The 20,702-nt window shown below is 42.6% G+C and overlaps 2 protein-coding genes across 2 annotated transcripts; both read left to right on the forward strand.

Annotated features, from left to right (window-relative positions):
* Positions 1 to 1,920: 1,920 nt before the first annotated feature.
* LOC118078230 (vomeronasal type-2 receptor 26-like) lies at positions 1,921 to 9,718 on the forward strand. The gene is made up of 6 exons (XM_035102003.2): positions 1,921 to 2,138; positions 3,554 to 3,845; positions 6,174 to 7,028; positions 7,175 to 7,402; positions 8,164 to 8,290; positions 8,817 to 9,718. The coding sequence occupies exons 1-6, from the start codon at positions 1,921 to 1,923 to the stop codon at positions 9,716 to 9,718; spliced, it is 2,622 nt and encodes an 873-aa protein (XP_034957894.2).
* A 9,218-nt stretch (positions 9,719 to 18,936) lies between these two features.
* On the forward strand, positions 18,937 to 20,702 carry LOC118078231 (vomeronasal type-2 receptor 26-like). Its single transcript, XM_035102004.2, has 2 exons — positions 18,937 to 19,814; positions 20,681 to 20,702. The coding sequence occupies exons 1-2, from the start codon at positions 18,937 to 18,939 to the stop codon at positions 20,700 to 20,702; spliced, it is 900 nt and encodes a 299-aa protein (XP_034957895.2).

Here is a 20,702-nt window from a genome sequence, read left to right on the forward strand (position 1 = left end):
TTGTTCTTGCTTGAATTGCTCTTTCTGCAGGGGTGGTATTAAATATTAGGAATTCTGTAACAGATCTCCTCAGAACATTTTAGGGGTTCATTGGAGAGAAGAAAATGGTCAATTGTTAAATTTTCATGATGATAATAATGACAATTGTTATGATGTTTATGATGATGATGATGATCCGGACTGTGTTGATTTGGAGCTGTCTCCAAGTGCCTCAGGCAAAGCAGGAATCCCACCAAACGGGCATAATTTGGTTTCTGTTTCAGGCTGTGGCTGAATCTTGTGCACAGTTTACACCTTGTGTAAAACATTATGCCATTTCATCAGAAGGGCATTTCCCACCTGCCACATCTTTTCTGGTATTTTACCTTGCATCTTTTTTTCTGGCATTGTTTATGGGTCATACAGTGGTTCTGCTCCTTCCTCCTGGGCCGTGTTCAGAAAGTGGTGGTGGGGGGTGAGTGTTCAGACCCCTGGGCTCTCACCCCATGCTTTTTAACATCTATGTGTGGCCGCTGGGAGAGATCATCAGGGGGTTTGGGCTGGGTGTTCATCAGTATGCGGATGATACCCAGCTCTACATCTCTTTCAAATCAGAACCAGTGAAGGCGGTGAAGGTCCTGTGTGTCTGGAGGCGGTAGTAGGATGGATGGTGGCTAACAGATTGAGGTTGAATCCTGACAAGACAGAAGTCCTGTTTGTGGGGGACAGGAGGTAGGCAGTTGTGGAGGATTCCCTGGTCCTAAACGGGGTAACTGTGCCCCTGAAAGACCAGGTGCACAGCCTGGGAGTCATTTTGGACTCACAGCTGTCCATGGAGGTGCAGATCAATTCTGTGTCCAGGGCAGCTGTCTATCAGCTCCATCTGGTACGCAGGCTGAGACCCTACATGCTTGCGGACTGCCTCGCCAGAGTGGTGCATGCTCTAGTTATCTCTTGCTTGGACTACTGCAATGTGCTCACCTTTGAAGGTGACCCAGAAACTACAACTAATCCAGAATGCGGCTAGACTGGTGACTGGGAGCAGCCACCGATACCACATAACACCGATCTTGAAAGACCTACATTGGCTCCCAGTACGTTTCCGAGCACAATTTAAATTGTTGGTGCTGAGCTTTAAAGCCCTGAACGGCCTCAGTCCAGTATACCTGAAGGAGCGTCTCCACCCCCATCGTTCTGCCCGGACACTGAGATCCAGCACCGAGGGCCTTCTGGCAGTTCCCTCACTGCGAGAAGCAAAGCTACAGGGAACCAGGCAGAGGGCCTTCTCGGTAGTGGCACCCGCCCTGTGGAACGCCCTTCCATGAGGTCAGAGAGATAAACAACTACAGTACCTGACTTTTAGAAAATACCTAAAGGCAGCCCTGTTTAGGGAAGTTTTTGATCTGTGATATTTGATGTATTTTAATGTTTGTTGGAAGCCGCTCAGAGTGGCAGGGGAAGCCCAACCAATACATTCTTTATTATTTATTTATTTATTTATTTATTTATTTATTTATTTATTTATTTGCATCTTTTGCTAATCCACTGCAGTGAATCAGCGAAACTTTCTATGGACTCACAGCAAACATATTTTATTCTGCTTTGTTCTATACTGTGTCTAACTCTGAGCATGCAGTTATCTCCCCTATAATTATTCCAAATTAACTGTTATTGATTTGACTTCATCCTCATGCCCCAAAGGAGTCCCGGTTGCCAACTGTAAAAAGGTAGAAGAATGCCATTAACACACCCTGGTGTATTCAGAACCTGGACTTGGTGAAGTCAGGACTCCATTATTTTGATAACTAATACTTCATCCCCACTTCAAACCGTAGCATAAAACACTGATTTTGCGGTTGTTATTGAGGACTATGCTCAGAGGCACTCGAAGGACAATGTGGGAACAGTTGAAGGTTTCAGGAACGATTGGCATTGTACAGGATGCTGACATTTGTGGTGTTGGGATTACTGTTCCTCCCTCAAACAGTAAGCAGGACATCTCCTGTTAAATGCGCAACGAGTGAGCCTATTCCTATTCTTCACAAGTATTTTCAGTCAGGGGAGCTCACTATTGCTGGCATAATTTCTCAGATCTACATCCTTTATGATCCAATCAAATTTGAAAGACATCCCTATCAGGAGCTTATTGATGATTTCATGTAAGGAACCGAGTCTGTTTGCCTTCCCATGCCTTTTTCCAAGTAATATTTTGTAATATTTTGGAGTAGTGTGGTTTGGCATTTACTGCAATAGAGCGGAGGCTTACTTAAACAAATTCATTTATGTGTTGGAGTTATAAACTACTTAATGAAAAGTTCTGTAATACTGTACATAATAAAAATCAGCATATCTAAATAATATTGTGAGGGCCATATGCAAGAGCTGGGGTGACCTTGCTGTCTCTGAATAAGCAGAAAGAATATATTCTGTAATCATATAAAACAGTGCAATGAAGGTGTCCGCCTAATATTAAAAGGCAGCACATTCTAAAGCACAATTGCTATCACATGGATGATAAACTCCTACTCGGAAATGCAGAAAGAGTATTATATCACATTTGTAAATTTGCAGGTTCCTACCAATGCATCCTTCTTTGTTCAAAAAGGTTTCCAAACTTTGCTATGCTACATGTAATTGCAACAACAACAACAACAACAACAACAACAACAACAACAACAACAACAACAACAACAACAACATCTGTAGTAGCTGAGGTACATGTATCACCATTATCAAAGAAACAGTCCATATACCTAGCACACCACATATGCATATAGATGCATTTATTAACACACAATCTTGTGCGAACAGAACGAGAATATCCACAGCCAAACACTCTGTGCTCATTAATGAAACTGACCCACTTCACAGAGAAAGTGCCATGTCAGTTGTGAACACATCCCTGTTTGTCATTCAATCCAAAATCAGCTGCATCTGCTTTCTATATAATAAGTAAGAACCGTATCTGTGACAGTACCCCTGTGAGTTAAAGGTAAAGGAAAAGGTACCCCTGACCGTTAGGTCTAGTCGCGAATGACTCTGGGGTTGCGGAGCTCATCTCACTCTATAAGCCGAGGGAGCCGGTGTTTCTCCGCAGACAGCTTCCGTGTCATGTGGCAAGCATGACTAAGCTGTTTCTGGCGAACCAGAGCAGCACACGGAAACACTGTTTACCTTCCCGTCAGAGCGGTACCTATTATCTACTTGCACTTGATGTGCTTTCAAACTGCTGCATGGGCAGGAGCTGGGACTGAACCATAGGAGCTCACCCTGTTGCGGGGATTTGAACCGCCGACCTTCTGATTGGCAAGCCCTAGACTCTGTGGTTTAGACCACAGCGCCACCTGCATCCCTCTGACCCCTGTGAATTAGTGAGTAGTAATTGTATTGAACATATGGGCCAATATGCTTCCAAACTAGTGGATCTGGGCCAATGTTATTTCCATTGAGCTGGGGCGTACAATCTTTCTTAATGCAATTATGCTTAGCAAACATATGTTGAATAGAAATGGCTACTATTCCCCCCCCCTCTGAAATTGCCGCAGTCTTGCATTTCATGTGATCCTCATTTCAGGCTACTGACACAGAACTACCAGCACGTTTTGGCCTTGGTATTTGCAGTGAAGGAGATCAACGACAACCCCCAAATCTTACCCAACATCACTCTTGGCTTTGACATCTATAATCATTACTTTAATCCACAATTCACAAGTCTGGCAGCATCAAAAGTTCTCTCCACACATGACAAATTCATCCCTAACTACAAATGTGATGTCGAGAACAATCTGGTAACTGTCATTGGGGGACCCAATTCCAACATCATTGGACATATTGCAACCATACTGGGCATCTACAAGTTTCCACAAGTAAGGCATGTACATGGGGATTATGTTGAAATGAAAATTTAGAACTTAGAAGTGGAAAATGATGTGATTGAAATTAAGAAAGACACTATGCATGCTGCTTAAACATCAAATTCTGAGTGAGCAATCTCAATTTGGCAATTTGATTTCTTTCTCATATGTATAGCCTCTGATACAAAATGGGAAATAATTTCAGAACACATGGTAAATAGCCTAGTTGGCTGGATTCTAAAAACTTCCAACAGTTACATAATAGAACAATATGACAGATTGTGATTCCACAAAATGAATAGGTTGTATGCAATTCAAGTTTACACAGAGTAGATTCGTCATAATTAATGAAAGTCACTAATGCAGATCTATTTATTTCTATGGAACTGCCCTGAGCAAAGCATAACTGCATACAACTCTGGTTACTTATTTACAAATGAAATGTCAGAACAACAGGGTTGGAGTGAGGATGGCGGAAGAGAGAAATAAATTCTACCTGAAAGAAACTACTGGGAGCCAGACTGATAGTCTTTGGATTTGTGTGAAGTTGCCCCACCTAATAAGTCATGGGACTGCAGTTTACAGGATCTCCTTTGTCAGTGACTTCTCTCAGTCTGTGGACTGAATCTGTCCACCATGACTGTCTAGTGAATCAGTCTGTGGCCATTAGTGCTTTGAGCAAAAAGAGTATTGATCAGCTTCACTGTGTTCTTGTACCTCTCAAAAACATGAGTTACATTCGTTTCAGGTATAAAGGTAAAGGTAAAGGGATCCCTGACCATTATGTCCAGTCGTGACCGACTTTGGGGTTACGGTGCTCATCTCACATTATTGGCCAAGGGAGCTGGCATACAGCTTCCAGGTCATGTGGCCAGCATGACAAAGCCGCTTCTGGTGAACTAGAGCAGCGCACGGAAACACCTTTTACCTTCCCATTGGAGCGGTACCTATTTATCTACTTGCACTTTGATGTGCTTTCAAACTGCTAGGTTGGCAGGAGCTGGGTCCAAGCAACGGGAGCTCACCCTGTCGCGGGGAATCGAACCACCAACCTTCTGATCGGCAAGCCCTAGACTCTCTGGTTTAGACCACAGAGCCACCCGCGTCCTCTAACCCCTGTGAGTTAGTGAGTAGTAATTGTATTGAACATATGGGTCAATAAACTTCCCAACTAGTGGATCTGGCCAATGTTATTTCCATTGAGCTGGGGCGTACAATCTTTCTTAATGCAATTATGCTTAGCAAACATATGTTGAATAGAAATGGCTACTATTTTGGCCTTCTGATTGGCAAGCCCTAGGCTCTGTGGTTTAACCCACAGCACCATCCGCGTCCTCCATTTCAGGGATAGGTTGAGATAATTAGAGAAAGGAAGGTTTGCATACACTATTTGTCCTTTAAATAGATCTCTTACATGGCCTCTGGGCACAATCTTGGTCTCCTTTTAAGTCACTCACACTTGTCAGGCAGCATATCAGCCTCCCAACATAGGCAGTGGTTTTTTCAGAGCATCAGAGGTCAATACTCTTGTTGCTAGAGTGAATTTTTACAGCTAAGATTTATGCCTTGGTTATAACCAAGCAACATGTAATCATCTCTGTCAGTGAGCTGCTGACAAAAGACGGTCAGTCTGCCCTGATATCCTCTCCAGAACTATGTCTTGCCCTCCAGTTGTGGCTTCCTTCCTCCACTTTGATCCCCAAGGATAACTCTTGGTTCCTCTTTCCTGCCCTGACTCAATCCTATTGACTCCAACCTGCCATGTCTCTAGCCTTTCCCCCTGTATCTCTATTTAGTTTTCTATTCATACATCCAGCCTCAATGCTTCATGATGGCTTATGAAACCTTCCTGAGGAACACTTCAGTCAGTAGAGCAGGAAACTCTTAATCTCGGGGTTTGTGGGTTCGAGCCCCATATTGGGCAACATATTCCTGCATTACAGGGGGTTGGACTAGATGCTCCTCATTGTCCCTCCCAACTATAAAAATCTAGGGTTCTTTGATTCTATGAATATATGCTGAAGACAGGAAAAAATATTTTGGAACTGACCTGATGCTTTCAAGATAGTACCAGATTTTGATAATACACATACGCAGAAGGGCTGCGGCTCCGTCACAGAGCATCTGTCTTGCATGTGGAACACCCCAGGTTCAATCCCCCAGCTTCTCCTTGTAGGGCAGGGAGAGACCTTTGCCCAAAGTCCTACAGAGCTGCTGCTTCTCATTGTAGATAAAGCTAAGTGAAATGGACCAATGCATGGCTCAACAGAAGGCAGCTTCCTATGTTCCTAAATAACACCACTTCCCACCTGCTCCTTTTTTAAAATTTCTTTTCTTTAGCTGATATATGCCTCTGCTTCAGAGACAAATAACAAGGCTGAAGATGCTTTCTTCCACTGGATGTTCCCAAATGGGGCCCATCAATATAGGGGGATCCTCCAGTTATTGTTGCATTTCAGGTGGACATGGATTGGAGTGCTTTACCTTGATGTGGACAGTTCTAAGATATTTGTACAGAATGTGCTTTCCACGTTTGCCGATAATGGGATTTGCTTTGGCTTCATCAGAACCATACCAGATATAGGGTTTTCTAATCAACTCCATGAAATGGCAGAGAAGGCATGTGAGGTTATAAATATTACCATGGAAAGCAAAGCCAATGCAGTGATCTTCCATGGTGACTTTCAGGCAATGTTAAACTTAAGAATCTTGCTCAGGTTCTCACAATTTGAGGATGTACCAGTGAAGATGAAGGTCTGGATTATGACAGCAGATGTGGATTTCACATCAATTCCCGTTCAAAGAAGCTGGGACATTCATTTCATCCATGGCTCTGTAACCCTTGCAGTCTCCTCAAAGGAGGTGGCAGGGTTCCAGGAATTTCTGCAAATGAGGAACCCAACACTGGAAAAAGAGGATGGTTTCCTGTGGGACTTCTGGCAAAAGGTATTTGATTGCTTGCTCCCTAGCTCTGATGAAGATAAGAGGGATGGAAATAACTGCACTGGGGAAGAGAAACTGGAGTCTCTTCCTGGGTCTGTTTTTGAAATGCGCATGACTGCCCACAGCTACAGCATCTACAATGCCATCTATGCTGTGGCACATGCTTTGCATGCCATGTATTCTTCCATATCAAAGTGCAGGACAGTGATGAATGGAAATAGATGGAAGGACCAGAATAAGAAGTCATGGCAGGTAATCCTATTCAGTGTGATCCAATAACCTGAGATTTCAACTTGCATGATATTCCGCTCCTCGGAACAGGGACATGCAAACATATCTCAAATGACAACAATTTGCATCTAAATATGTATGTTTGCATCTCTTATTTTCCTTTTCAGCTTCCCCACTTTCTGAGAAGCACCCCATTTAACAACAGTGCTGGAGATGAGGTTTCCTTCGACCTTAATGGGGAATTAGTAGCTGGATTTGATATTATCAACTGGGTGACATTCACAAACCAGTCCTTCCTTAGAGCAAAAGTTGGGAGGATAGATCCTCAGGCACACTCAGAGAATCTGTTCACCATTTCTGAAGATGCCATCATATGGCCCAGCAGGTTCAACCAGGTAGGACTCATGTGTACTTAAACACATACTGTATATTCCTGCGTATAAGACTACTTTTTAACCCAGGAAAATCTTCTCAAAAGTCGGGGGTCGTCTTATATGTTGGGTCGTATTTCTTATACGACGAGTATATCCCAAACACTACCGGTATATTTTAACTGGAAGAGTTGGGGGTCGTCTTATACGCCCAGTCGTCTTATACACCAGAATATACGGTAATTAAATACCTGGGCAATATTCAAAAATGTTTCAGACATGGAAATAGGTCTGTTTTGTGTATAATGCTTCCTGCTTTCTATCATGTGGGCTCCTTTGGAAGGAAGGGGAAAATATTGTTTAAATAAATAATTAAGTAAATCAACCCCGATTTCCATCTACTGATTCAATTTGGTATCTAAGGCACCTGTTTTTTCCAAGAACGCCATGGAAACAGGTACATATTTAGCAACCACCAATGTCAAAGGACAAATCTGAAAACAAAATTGTACAGCAGCCTTCACCAACTCATGCCTTCTGATGATGATCCTGATGAAATGATGAGAATTGACATCTAAAATATCTGAAGGCCACCGGGTTGGTGAAGGTTGCTGTAAAGCATAATATTATAATGCTGAGTAAGAAAAAAACATATCCAATTAAAGATAAGTCAAAAGATTGGAAACAACGTTTCATTTTTCATGTTCTGAAATAAATTTTAAAAATCAATATCCTCAGTTTCACATATTTTGCCTTTGATGAACGTCATCTTAATTTTTTGTCAGGCACACCCTCTTTCAGTGTGTAATGACAATTGCCTTCCCGGTTATCACAAGACAAAGAAGGAAGGGAAACCATTTTGCTGTTATGATTGTCATCCCTGTCCAGACGGGAAGATTGCAAACCAGAAGGGTAAGAAAAGCCGTGTCCATATTATACCCATCATATATACTTCAAGGTGTATGGTCATTTTTGGCTCAGCACCAGCAGTTTCATACTATGTACAACTTAAAGGTAAAGGGACACCGGACCATTAGGTCCAGTCGTGACCGACTTTGGGGTTGCGACGCTCATCTCATGTTATTGGCTGTGGGAGCCAGCGTACAGCTTCCAGGTCATGCGGCCAGCATGACAAAGCCGCTTCTGGCGAACCAGAACAGCACACGGAAATGCCATTTACCTTCCCGCTGTAGCGGTACCTATTTATCTACTTGCACTTTGACGTGTTTTCAAACTGCTAGGTTGGCAGGAGCTGGGACCGAGCAACGGGAGCTCACTCTGTCGCAGGGATTCGAACCGTCGACCTAGGCTCTAGGCTCTGTGGTTTAACCCACAGCGTCACCTGCGTACTCAGATGCTATATACAGGATGTGTGGGTGTGGATGAGTGTACACATAAGTACGTATTTATTCAGGAATTTCACATTAATTTCTTCCAGATATGGATAGCTGCTTTCAGTGTCCAGAGAGCCATTATCCAAATATTAACAGGGATTTCTGCCTCCCAAAAACGATAACCTTCTTATCTTATGAAGAACCTTTGGGGATAGGTTTGGCCATTGCTGCTCTCTCCCTTTCTTTCAGTACAGCTCTGGTGCTGGGAACCTTTATGAAACACCACAAGACGCCCATTGTCAAAGCCAATAACCAGAGCCTTTCCTACACTCTCCTCGTCTCCCTCCTGCTTTCTTTCCTTTGTGCCTTTTTATTCATTGGTCGACCCAATGTGGTGACATGCCTCATTCGACAAACCACTTTTGGGATCATTTTTTCAGTGGCAGTTTCTTGCATGTTGGCCAAAACCATCACCGTGATTCTAGCTTTCATGGCCACCAAGCCAGGATCCAAAATGAGGAAATGGATGGGGAGGAAAGTGACTGCCTCTATTGTCCTTTCATGCTTCCTTATTCAAGTCACTCTTTGCAGTATCTGGCTGGCCACTTCTCCACCGTTCCCAGAATTCGACATGCATTCAGCTATTAGTGAGACTATTGTACAATGCAATGAAGGGTCCGATGTAATGTTTTATTGTGTATTGGGCTTCATGGGTTTCTTGGCTACTGTCAGTTTCACTGTGGCTTTCCTAGCCAGGAACCTACCAGACAGTTTCCAGGAAACTAAGTCAATCACCTTCAGCATGCTATTGTTTTGCAGTGTTTGGTTATCCTTCTTCCCTACCCACCTCAGCACCAAAGGCAAATACATGGTGGCTGTTGAGATCTTCTCCATCTTGGCCTCCAGTGCCGGATTATTGGGTTGCATCTTTTTCCCAAAATGTTACATCATTTTGCTGAGGCCTGATTTGAACAAAAAGGCACATCTAATAAAAAGAATATGTTAAAAAAAATCTGTTGTCTTCTGTGATTGAAAGCTACTGTACGTTATTTAAGCTTTTATAAGATTTCTCATACTGTAGAGAAATGTAGAGAAACTACGAAGCACATCCCCACATCCAGAAATTTGAGGGATAACTTTTTTTGTTGGGGGGGGGGAGAAAGACAGGGATTTTGGCTATGAAGTTTAAATGGTAGGGTTCCCCCCCTCAAACAGCATATTGTTTCATCTTCTGTAGAACCGCGGTATGGTCCCCTTTTCATTTTAAGGGCCACAGTGGCTTTTTAGGTAACCTTCAAGAGGAAATACCAGTCGTTGAAGTAATGAATGTAAAATGAAATGAGTGTGTATTTCCCAATAGCTTGTGATCCAGGTGTATGTGAATGCATGGGAGTTATTCTCAGAACTTTCGTCTGAAGTCCGCTTATTTATTTATTAGATTTATATACCGCCTTTCGTCATGAAATCTCAGGGCAATTCACAATAGTAAACCGCCTTTCCTTTCACAATAGTAAATATTAACACTGGAACCACAGTTGTGTCCAAATTAACAGATGGCAATGCCATTTTGCTGGATAATTCAGGAATAACCTTTTTCACATGTGATCCCACACATTAGAAAAGAATGTCTTTCATAGCTGCCAAGTCTCCCGTATTCCCCAGGAAACCCCCGTTTTTCCAGCCATTTCCCGCTGGCAGCCCGGATTTTTTTAAAAAACCCATAAATCCCCTGGATTCTTACCGGCCCGGGGAGGCTCCTTCTGAGCATGTCTGGAGTCTCTGGACATGCGCAGAAGCGATTTCTGGCACTGCGGCCATTTTGGAAATGGGCAGAGCATGCGTAGAAGCGACTTCCGGTGCTGCTCTGCCCAGTTCCAAAATGGCCGCAGCACGACTTCCGGTGCCGCACCGCTGCCAATCCCAGATTTTTCAATCTGGGAGTTGGCACCTATGACGTCTTTTCATGTGATTTGGATGCGCTTCTAAATGCAAGTCCTCACTTTCCATATGTTTTAGCTAATCATGTGTAATAACATAGGATGAGTGGGAAACTATTTTGGTCCTAGGACACACAAAAATGTGAAAAAGTTGAGGGTGGGCAATTTTGCAGCACCTCTTGCAGCTGGCTTCCAGTCCATTGCTACCTTTACTTCCTGCACAAGCCTTTTGGTCTATATAGAGATACATTTGGTCTATATGCATATGTATGAAGGCTACATCATTACTGGCACCCTTTTTTGCAAAAAGATTGACGTCAGGGATAATTGGCATGAACCTGGACATGTGTTGACCAACATGGGTGCAAGAATGTCCTAATGAAACCCATGTCTTCTAATTCTAAAACTAGGCCTCAAGCTTAGAAATAAACCCAGATTTGTTTCTTTTACACCCATAATAAAAAAAACTTTAAAAATAAAAATGGCACAGCTCTTATATCATTATGGATTAATTTAATGGTTGTGATCATATGCAGAAGTAATCAGAAGTAAGTCCCATTGAGTTCAATTGTGCTTACTTTTGGGTAGGTGAAAATAGAATAGCAGCCTATGTGTGCTTAACTTTGGCTGGATCATGCCCATATTTACTTCACAGTTCTGCTACACCTGATCCCTTACTGAACACAATACTTTGGGGAGTATGGTTTCTCACTCTGCATAATTATCTAATGCCATAATTATTCACTCACTGCAGCCACAGTCCAAAGGGCATTGGAGGTTTTATTTTTTAAATGCTATTGTAATAGCCTCTGAACTTGACAGAAAAAGGCTGAGGTACACACAGTGCTGTGTCACCCTTTGGGCAGACCACTTCCCCCTTATATATTAAGACAGAAGCCAACAGATCAGTTGAGCATCAGACTGTAAAGCCATTGATTGCAGGATGTGGTAAATAGATAGTCACTGGAAGATAATGATCAAGATAGGGACAGTGAATTCTTTATCAAGGGGCAGCAGTTTTGCCTTCTGGATGACAGGGTACTTCCAGTCCTTGCGACTCATGGTGTTGTTGCTATTGCCTCAAACTGATTGCAAGTTGGATCCTGTTGCGTGCACCATGAATGACCCCCTCCAGGTGCGATATCAATATTTTCAGCCAGGGGACGTCATCATTGGTGGGATCACTTCCCAGCTCTTTTCCTTTTCTGAGGGCGCAGACTTCAGCACACACCCCATACCAAAGTATGATGTTGAACCTGTGTAAGAAAATCATATATTCTTCCCTCAATTATGTACCTGGAGGTTATATACAATTGCTGTGCATTTAACTGGTAACACGGGGTAGATTATATAAATAAATGATAGAAGCAGTGGTTCATATAGAAAATATGCCACTTACGTTTGTCCATGAGAGAGAATAGTGTTCCTATTTTTGAAGGAAAACACACTTGCAGTTTCCTTGTTTCAGCAATTTCTATACAACAATTTGAGGAAGTGTTTTGGCTCAACGGTAGGGCACCTGCTTTTCATGCAGAAGTTCCCAGGTGTCATCCATGGAATCTCCAGGTAGAGCTGGTGGAAAATCCCATTCTAAAACCTGGACAGCTGCTACCAGTCAGTTTTGGCAATACTGATCTCAATGGACCAGTGCTCTGACTTAGTATACAGCAGCAGTCTGTGTTCCTATGTACATATCAGTACCTCCAGGGTTTATAGTTTCCCCAAGTTTCATCGTCAGTTTCCCACTCTGTGACCTTGAAAGCTATTTTCTCTCTCTTTATCTGAGCTGTCAGACAGTATCTGAGCACTCAGTAAGGGTGCTCATAGCAGAGGATGCGTTGCATGCAACCTTTCAATCCCTAACATCTCCAGGTAGGCCAGGGAAAGCTTCCTTCCTGACACACTGGCAGCTATGGATCTCTCCAGTGGGAAAGAAGTTGAAAATATATTCAGAAGTACAGGAAGAGGATTCCTTGATAATACTACAACAGAAGCAAGCTGTTGGCATTGTCTTAGATAAAGGCAGATAAGAGTGAAATACCTCAAAATATCATAACCATGTTTTCCTTTGAATTTCCTTATGATCCTCAGCAATAATACATATGGGTTGCTGCGGCACTTTATATAATATATTCCAAGAGACACTGAAGCAGACATTCCCAGAGAAGCAGAAAACTGTGAGGAAGTAGTTCATCATGTAGACCAGGGTCCCCAAACTAAGGCCTGGGGGCCGAATGCGGCCCAAGCGCCTTCTAAATCTGGCCCGCAGACGGTCTGGGAATCAGCATCATAGCTGCCAAGTTATCCCCTTTTTAAAGGGATTTTCCCTTATGCTGAATAGGCTTCCTCGCAAGAAAAGGGAAAACTTGGCAGCTATGATCAGCATGTTTTTACATGAGTAGAATGTGTCCTTTTATTCAAAATACATCTCTGGATTACTTGTGGGGCCTGCCTGGTGTTTTGACATGAGTAGAATGTGTCATTTTATTTAAAATGCATCTCTGGGTTATTTATGGGGCATAGGAATTCGTTCATATTTTCCCCCCAAAATATAGTCCGGCCCCCCACAAGGTCTGAGGGACAGTGGACCGGCCCCCTGCTGAAAAAGTTTGCTGACCCCTGATTGTAGACCATCACTTCTCACACATTACCTGTCTTTTACATTAGTGCAATGCTGAAAAAGTATCAACATGCCCTGTCCTTTGTATTTGCTGTGAAAGAGATCAATGAAAACCACAAGATCTTACCCAACATAACTTTGGGGTTCCATGTTTATGACAGCCACTTTGATGCACAGGTAACTTACCAGAACACTTTGAACCTTCTATTTAATCAGAAGAGAACCGTTCTCAACTTCAACTGTGACATGAAGAAGAACCCCGTTGCTGTCATTGGGGGACTTGATTCAGAAACATCCCTCCACATAGCCACTATCTTAGGGCTTTACAAGATACCACAGGTAAGAGACATCAACTTCACCCGTTTCCCATTGACCAGACTCAATGACTCTGTTGTGCTCATCATTCTCATGAGATAATTGTCCTATACTACCCATTGTTTACAAGAAGGAGAATTTGCACATAGGAAGGGCCACAGTTCAGTGACTGAGCAGCTGCTATGACGGCAGAAGTTTCCAGGTTCAATCCCTGGCAACTCCAAGTAGGGCTGGGAGTGCTGCCTCTCTGAAATTCTGGGCAGCCACTGCCAGCTACTACAGTCAATACTGAATAAATGGACCAGTGATCTGAGACTCACTAGGAGGCTCACTAGGTTGCCAGTTTTCCTATGGACATGCCAACCTAAAAATTAATGTGGATAGTAGCATCCATTTCCCCACCAGATGTTGAAATATCTGATATAAATTATGCAGAGAACATCTGATAAGCAAAGACGGGGGAAGGAAGGGAAGTGGGTATGTATCTTGTGACTAGTGCAGATTTGACCATATATATATGGTCATGGTGTCAGATTTCTTTCTATCACTTGAACGCTTCAGTCATTTTACAGTAAATTCTACCAGATCCATTGTAGGAAACAGCATTCTGTAAGCCAGGGCAAGGCAGACTTCAAGCTTGAGAGTAATTCAACAGAATTTCCTTTTAAAGATGAATCTGTTAGCAATATGTTAAATGAAACTTATTTTCACTTATCCAAATTGTGCAATGCAGTTTCTCAGTCAAATAGTGTGTAGAAAATTGCATATAACTCCTAGCAAAAATACATTAATATCTTAATGTGAATTTTTCCTAATATGAATATTTCTGTACACATTTTTTTGCCTAAAATCCACATTTTTTGGCAAGCAGATTTCCCTAGTATATCCCACTTTTGCATGTAGTTTTTCTCCAATTTGTTATGCACACTTTCTCCCAATATGTGCTCCCTTGTACACATTTTGATGGGAGAACTGCATTGTGTTTTGACCGACAGCTGCATTTCAGGAATAATTCCTGGAATAATAATTTAAGGAATAATTAACCAATACCTCAGAACACAGGATGGTATGGCATTGTGGTTAGTGTGTTGGGAGTGAAAACAAGGAGTCAGACATAGAATTCATGAGGTTATCTTCAACAATCACTGCCCCTCAGTCTGTTCCAATTCACTGGAGTCTTGTAGGGTTAAAATGTGGAGGAAGCCCACAAAAATTGGTGGTGGTTGTTGTTTTAATGAGAAAAACAGAATTAATATTGTAAGTAAGCAAAGGTTTGACTATATACATTTATTACAGGAAAACTTTTTTTTTTGCTTAGGTTACCTACTGTATATATAGTCCAGTTGTGAATGATGTAACCTATCACTTCTCCTTGTACCGCATGGTCCCCAATGAAGAACATCAGTACAGTGGAATGGTCAAGCTGCTGCTATATTTTCAATGGAAGTGGGTCGGGATCATGGCCATGGGTGATGACAAAGGAGAAAAGTTTGTCCAGACGACGAAACAAAGATTTTCTCAGAATGGTATCTGTACAGGCTTCACTGAAAGAATGCCGATCCAGAGCAACATTTTAGGTGTTATTAACTTTTATGACATTTTTATGAATATGGCGACGTTGCTAAGCAAGACAAGTGTCAACGTAGCTATTGTAAGTGCTGACACTCATATGATTTTAGATTTGCAGGTGGTTCTCAATCTGGGTGTTTCTAATATGATGCCTATTAACAAGGTGTGGATAATGACAGCCCACTGGGATTTTTCCGTTCATCCGTTATTCAAAAAACTGGACATTCATATTTTCCAGGGCACCTTGTCCTTTGCGGCACACTCCAATGAGGTGCAGGGTTTCCAACATTTCCTTCAGGTCCATAGTTCCAACTCTGATGGAGATGGCTTTATCAAAGTCTTCTGGGAGCAAGCGTTCAGCTGCTTGTTTCCAGATACTGGCAGGGGTGAGGAGAGTAGCGGAAGTTGCAGCGGTAGGGAAAAGTTAGAGACCCTTCCTGGACCTTTTTTTGAAATAAGTATGAGCAGCCAAAGTTACAGCATCTATAATACTGTCTATGCTGTGGCACACGCATTGCACGCCCTGTATTCATCCAGAAAGACACATGGAGAAATGGTGGGTGGAAAGCAGCTGAAGACTTCTAAGCTACAACATTTTAAGGTAATTTCTTACACAGAAAAAGGTAGAATCATTTGGGTGGGGGTGGGGAGTTAACAGGGCCGTCTTAAGCATATCTGGCGCCCTGGCGCCGTGGTGCGAAGATCCCTCCGGCGCCCCCCCGCCCCGTTTCACAGCGGCCGCCACACGACTGCCGCGGGTAGCGCAGCGCAGCGCCCCCCTGGCGGGCCGGCGGCCTGCGCCACCTAGCCTTGTGGTAGGGCTGGCCCTGGGGGTTAACACATTCAGCCATGCTGCCCCTTTTTGTGTTTACTTCTTTGTTTATATACGGCCTAAAGTGGGATATACTTGGGCACACATAACAACAACAACAACAACAACAACAACAACAACAACAACAATTTATTATTTACACCCCGCCCATCTGGCTGGGTTTCCCCAGCCACTCTGGGCGGCTTACAACAGAAAAATAAAATAATCGATTAAACATTAAAAGCCTCCCTAAACAGGGCTGCCTTCAGATGTCTTCTAAAAACCTGGTAGCTGTTTTTCTCTTTGACATCTGGTGGGAGGGTGTTCCACGGGGCGGGTGACACTACCGAGAAGGCCCTCTGCCTGGTTCCTTGCAACTTGGCTTCTCGCAACGAGGGAACCGCCAGAAGGCCCTCAGCGCTGGACCTCAGTGTCCGGGCAGAACGATGGGGGTGGAGAAGCTCCTTCAGGTATACTGGACCGAGGCCATTTAGGGCTTTAAAGGTCAGCCCCAACACTTTGAAACAGGTAAAATGGCACATGAATACATAAGAACAGCCCTGTAGGATCAGCTGACACTGGCGGAGGAACAGGGGTGCGGGGGGGGGATCCCAGTGGGGTGCCATTGTGGCTGCCCCCACGCTGGGTGCCATACCCCCACAGGTGGCGTGCCACACCCCCATGGCACGCATCACGCCCCCGGGACATGCGGCAACCACACCCCCGGGACATGCGGCAACCACACCCCCGCCTGCTGTCTGCCCCTCCCCCGCCGGAGCTTGAAGCTCCGCCACTGGATGAAGTGTCTATCTAGTCTAGCATCCTGTTCTCAAAGTGACCGAAACAGATGCCCATAGAATGAAGAATCAGAATGATATTGATCTGATCCACCAGGGCCAATCTTTAGTATCTTTGCCATTCACAATAATGGTAAAGGTAAAGGACCCCTGGACCGTTAAGTCCAGTCAAAGGCGACTATGCAGTGCAGCACTCATCTCACTTCAGTTCCTGCCAACCTTGCAGTTCAAAAGCATACCAGCGCAAGTAGATAAATAGGTACTACTGTGGAAGGAAGGTAAACAGTATTTCCATGAACTCTGGCACTTACCCCGGTGTCCCATCGCACCAGAAGCAGTTTAGTCATGCTGGCCACATAACCCGGAAAGTTGTCTGCGGACAAACGCCGGCTCCCTTGGCCTGAAGCAAGATGAGCACCGTACCCCATAGTCGCCTTTGTCTGGACTTAACTGTCCAGGGGTCCTTTACCTTTCTTACCTAGTATGAGGGAAATAACTAATAGCTTCAGAAGCCAGATAAGTTTTACAAAAGGGGTGGAAAGAGACAATACTAATTTAAACTTCTTTCATCCTAGCTATACCCTTTTCTGAGGAGTATCTCATTTAACAACACTGCTGGGGATAAGGTCTCCTTTGATGAGAGAGGTGAATTGATAGCTGGATTTGAAATTATCAATTGGGTTACTTTCCAAAATAAATCCTTCCTAAAAGTGAAAGTAGGGAGGATGGATCCTCAGTCACCGCTGGGCAGAGAGTTCTCCATTAATAAGGCCATCATTACATGGCACAGCCAATTCCAAAAGGTAGGACCAGAATCGTGCCTCTAAGAAGACATAAAGCTTAATGACTTGCCTTCCATGTCATTGTTGGCTCCAGTCTGTAGCATTGGATTTTACATTTAGGGTTGTGTGCTAGAAATGGACCAAATCCTTCCCTACTTGTCTCAGAATGGACCTCATATTTCTGACTCTATTTAGGGCATCCACATTGTCTCCTGGCACTGCCAGCCCCCTTTTCAGCCCACATACTTCCTGAAACCAAACTTGCTATGGTGCAGGAGATAAACTTTCATTAGAGACTTATATGGGTAGCAAAAGGGCCCACTTTGAGGGTTTTTTATTTACAGTTTTATGGGAAACAATATAGAACTTCCAATTTGAAAATACTCCATCCTGTTAAATGGAAAGATACCATCTGATTTTAACCTCTCTTTTTTGTTTGTTTTATTTTAGTGGCGAACACACAGGTTTTTTGTAGCATTCTACAAAACTCAGATGACTGAACGCAAAGAAAGCAAACTTAGAATAATAGCAATTGATTAGTTTAAAGGCCGATCAAACAATGTTAGGGGTCAATAAGAGGAAACAAGGCCAGTTCAGAGTAAGGGCAAATATTCTTAAATGACTCAAAATGTGAGTTCCTTTTAAAAATATTGCACACACACGACTGCCAAAAGGAAAGGGCAACTTTTAACTGTGCTGTAACCCTACCCTCTTCAAATGAGCAACATGCAAAATCCTCTCAGTGATGTATGATGCTCTTTGTTGACACCAGCTATTTCTTGATCATAAGTTTTTTTAAAAAATAAATGTTATATCTTATTTTTCTGTGAATAGGCTGTGCCCCTTGCATTGTGCAATGCCCCTTGCCACCCAGGTTCCAGCAGAAAAAAGAAGGAGGGAGAACCATTTTGTTGCTATGATTGTGCTCTATGTCCAGAAGGGAAGATTTCAGACAAGAGAGGTTGTACACATTATTCTGTAAAGCATATTAAGAGCAATCATATATATTGACTGTATCATTGTTTTAGCATGATAGATAGAACCCAAGAAATGTCTCAAGCTTCATGGTTAACTGAGTGAAAGAAATAAACACTATACTTCTACAAGAATTACAATTATGCTAAAGAGCTCATGATATTACCTCCAATTCCAATTCTTTTAAGGAAAAACCTAAGGAAACCTAGAATTGTAAGTGACCCAACTTAAATTCTGGAGTGTGTAAGATGCTTTTGTGCTCGTGCAAACCTCAGTTGGACAGAAACACAGAAGAACTATATGGTGATGTGTAAGCATATGCATAATCTCTAATAAAGAAGTCTCCTTAGTGGACTTCAGTATTGTTTATCTCTGAGACACTGAAATACATTTCTATTTTGTTTTATTAAAACAAGACATGGATGATTGTTTCCACTGTCCAGAAGACCAATATCCTAACAAAGAAAGAAACCAGTGTTTCCCCAAGGACCTAAACTTCTTGTCCTTTGATGAACCTTTGGGCATCAGTTTGGCTGTTTTGGCTCTGGCTCTGTCTTCAACGACAGTGATGGTGTTTGGAATCTTTGTCAAGCACCGGAAGACTCCCATTGTCAAAGCCAACAACCGGAACCTCACCTACACTCTGCTCATCTCCCTCCTGCTCTGCTTCCTCTGCTCCTTGCTATTCATTGGCCAGCCTCAGATCCCAACCTGCTATTTACGACAAACTGCTTTTGGTATCATCTTCTCAGTGGCTGTTTCTTCTGTTTTGGCTAAAACCCTCACTGTGGTTCTGGCTTTCATGGCCACCAAACCAGGATCCAAGATGAGGAAGTGGTTGGGGAAAAGATTTTCAACCTCTGTTATTCTCTGTTGCTCATTTATCCAAGCAAGTATTTGCATGCTATGGCTGGGTACCGACCCTCCGTTCCCGGATCTTGACATGCACTCTCTGCCTGAGTATATCATAGTCGAATGCAATGAGGGCTCACCCAATATGTTCTACTACATTCTTGGTTACATGGGATTTCTGGCTCTTGTAAGCTTCGTTGTGGCTTTCTTTGCTCGGAAGCTTCCGGATACTTTTAATGAAGCCAAATTTATCACTTTCAGCATGCTGGTGTTTTGCAGTGTGTGGCTTTCATTTGTTCCAACATATTTAAGCACCAAAGGGAAGTATATGGTGGCTGTGGAGATCTTCTCTATCTTGGCCTCCAGCGTTGGAATACTTGGTTGCATTTTCTCCCCTAAATGTTACATAATTATCCTGAGGCCAGACCTGAACAGTAAAGAGCAGCTAAAAAAGAGAAATAAGTAAAAATATTACAAACGAGATCATAATATTCAGGAGTAAACACAACTGTTTCTAATATGCTTTACCCCCATATATGTATACAGACCAAACATCTCAAATGTGCCCCATGATATTCTGAAACACGATGTTTACTTTGAATCAGATGTGGCATATTTAGGGATGAATCTCATGTCCCAATGAACTCCATTAAGTAAAGTTGTTGTAGTTTGGTTGAATCATTTAATCAATGCTAAATGTTTAGTTTTCTATTTTGTTTTCAATCCTAAATATGTTTTACTCTGTACACTTGTTTCAGGGCTGACATTTTTACAAACTTACAGTGGTTCTATTTTAGCTCTATGCTAGGTACCTTTGAAAGCAGAGGTTAGATGGCCACAAATAGCATGTGAAAGAAGAAAGGGGAAACATAGCAAACACACACTGAGAAGTACAGTGAATAGATTAAAAGAGAAAGTAGTGTTACATTGTCACTCTAAAAGTTCAAAATAAAGCCCAATAAATTTGTTTTCTTGATTATTATTTTTTGCATTCTCTCTTATGTAAGTTTTATCATTGAGATTAACTAATTGCTATAGTAAGAGGGTCTTTAGTTTTCCATTTTTGTGTATTGCACTGTTTTGTTTTCCTTAGCAGTGTTTTAATCAGCTGCAAATCAGTATTAATGACTTCAGAATAAAGGAGAGTCATTGTAGGATTTCTTGGAAGATTGTAGCCTGTGCTTCTTGTGTCTTCTGTCCAGAACGGTGTTTCTTTTTCACAACTCCAAAAGATATGTATTAAATCTGTGCTAATTCTGTAGCTATTCATGTTTTGGCCATAAACTTTACTAATTCTGTGTGGAATTTAGTATCATTGGAAAACTGCCTTAA

The sequence above is a fragment of the Zootoca vivipara genome, chromosome 13 (assembly GCF_963506605.1).
Source record: "Zootoca vivipara chromosome 13, rZooViv1.1, whole genome shotgun sequence".
Taxonomy (NCBI): domain Eukaryota; kingdom Metazoa; phylum Chordata; class Lepidosauria; order Squamata; family Lacertidae; genus Zootoca; species Zootoca vivipara.

Bases quoted from the DNA above. Each gene is read 5' to 3' on its own strand.
- LOC118078230 (XM_035102003.2), top strand. From the start codon at position 1,921: ATGCTGACATTTGTGGTGTTGGGATTACTGTTCCTCCCTCAAACAGTA. The intron at 2,139-3,553 runs GTAAGGAACCGA...TCCTCATTTCAG, and splicing joins GAGCTTATTGATGATTTCAT to GCTACTGACACAGAACTACC. The intron at 7,029-7,174 runs GTAATCCTATTC...TTTCCTTTTCAG, and splicing joins AGAATAAGAAGTCATGGCAG to CTTCCCCACTTTCTGAGAAG.
- LOC118078231 (XM_035102004.2), top strand. From the start codon at position 18,937: ATGGATGATTGTTTCCACTGTCCAGAAGACCAATATCCTAACAAAGAA. The intron at 19,815-20,680 runs GCTAAAAAAGAG...TGTGGAATTTAG, and splicing joins GACCTGAACAGTAAAGAGCA to TATCATTGGAAAACTGCCTT.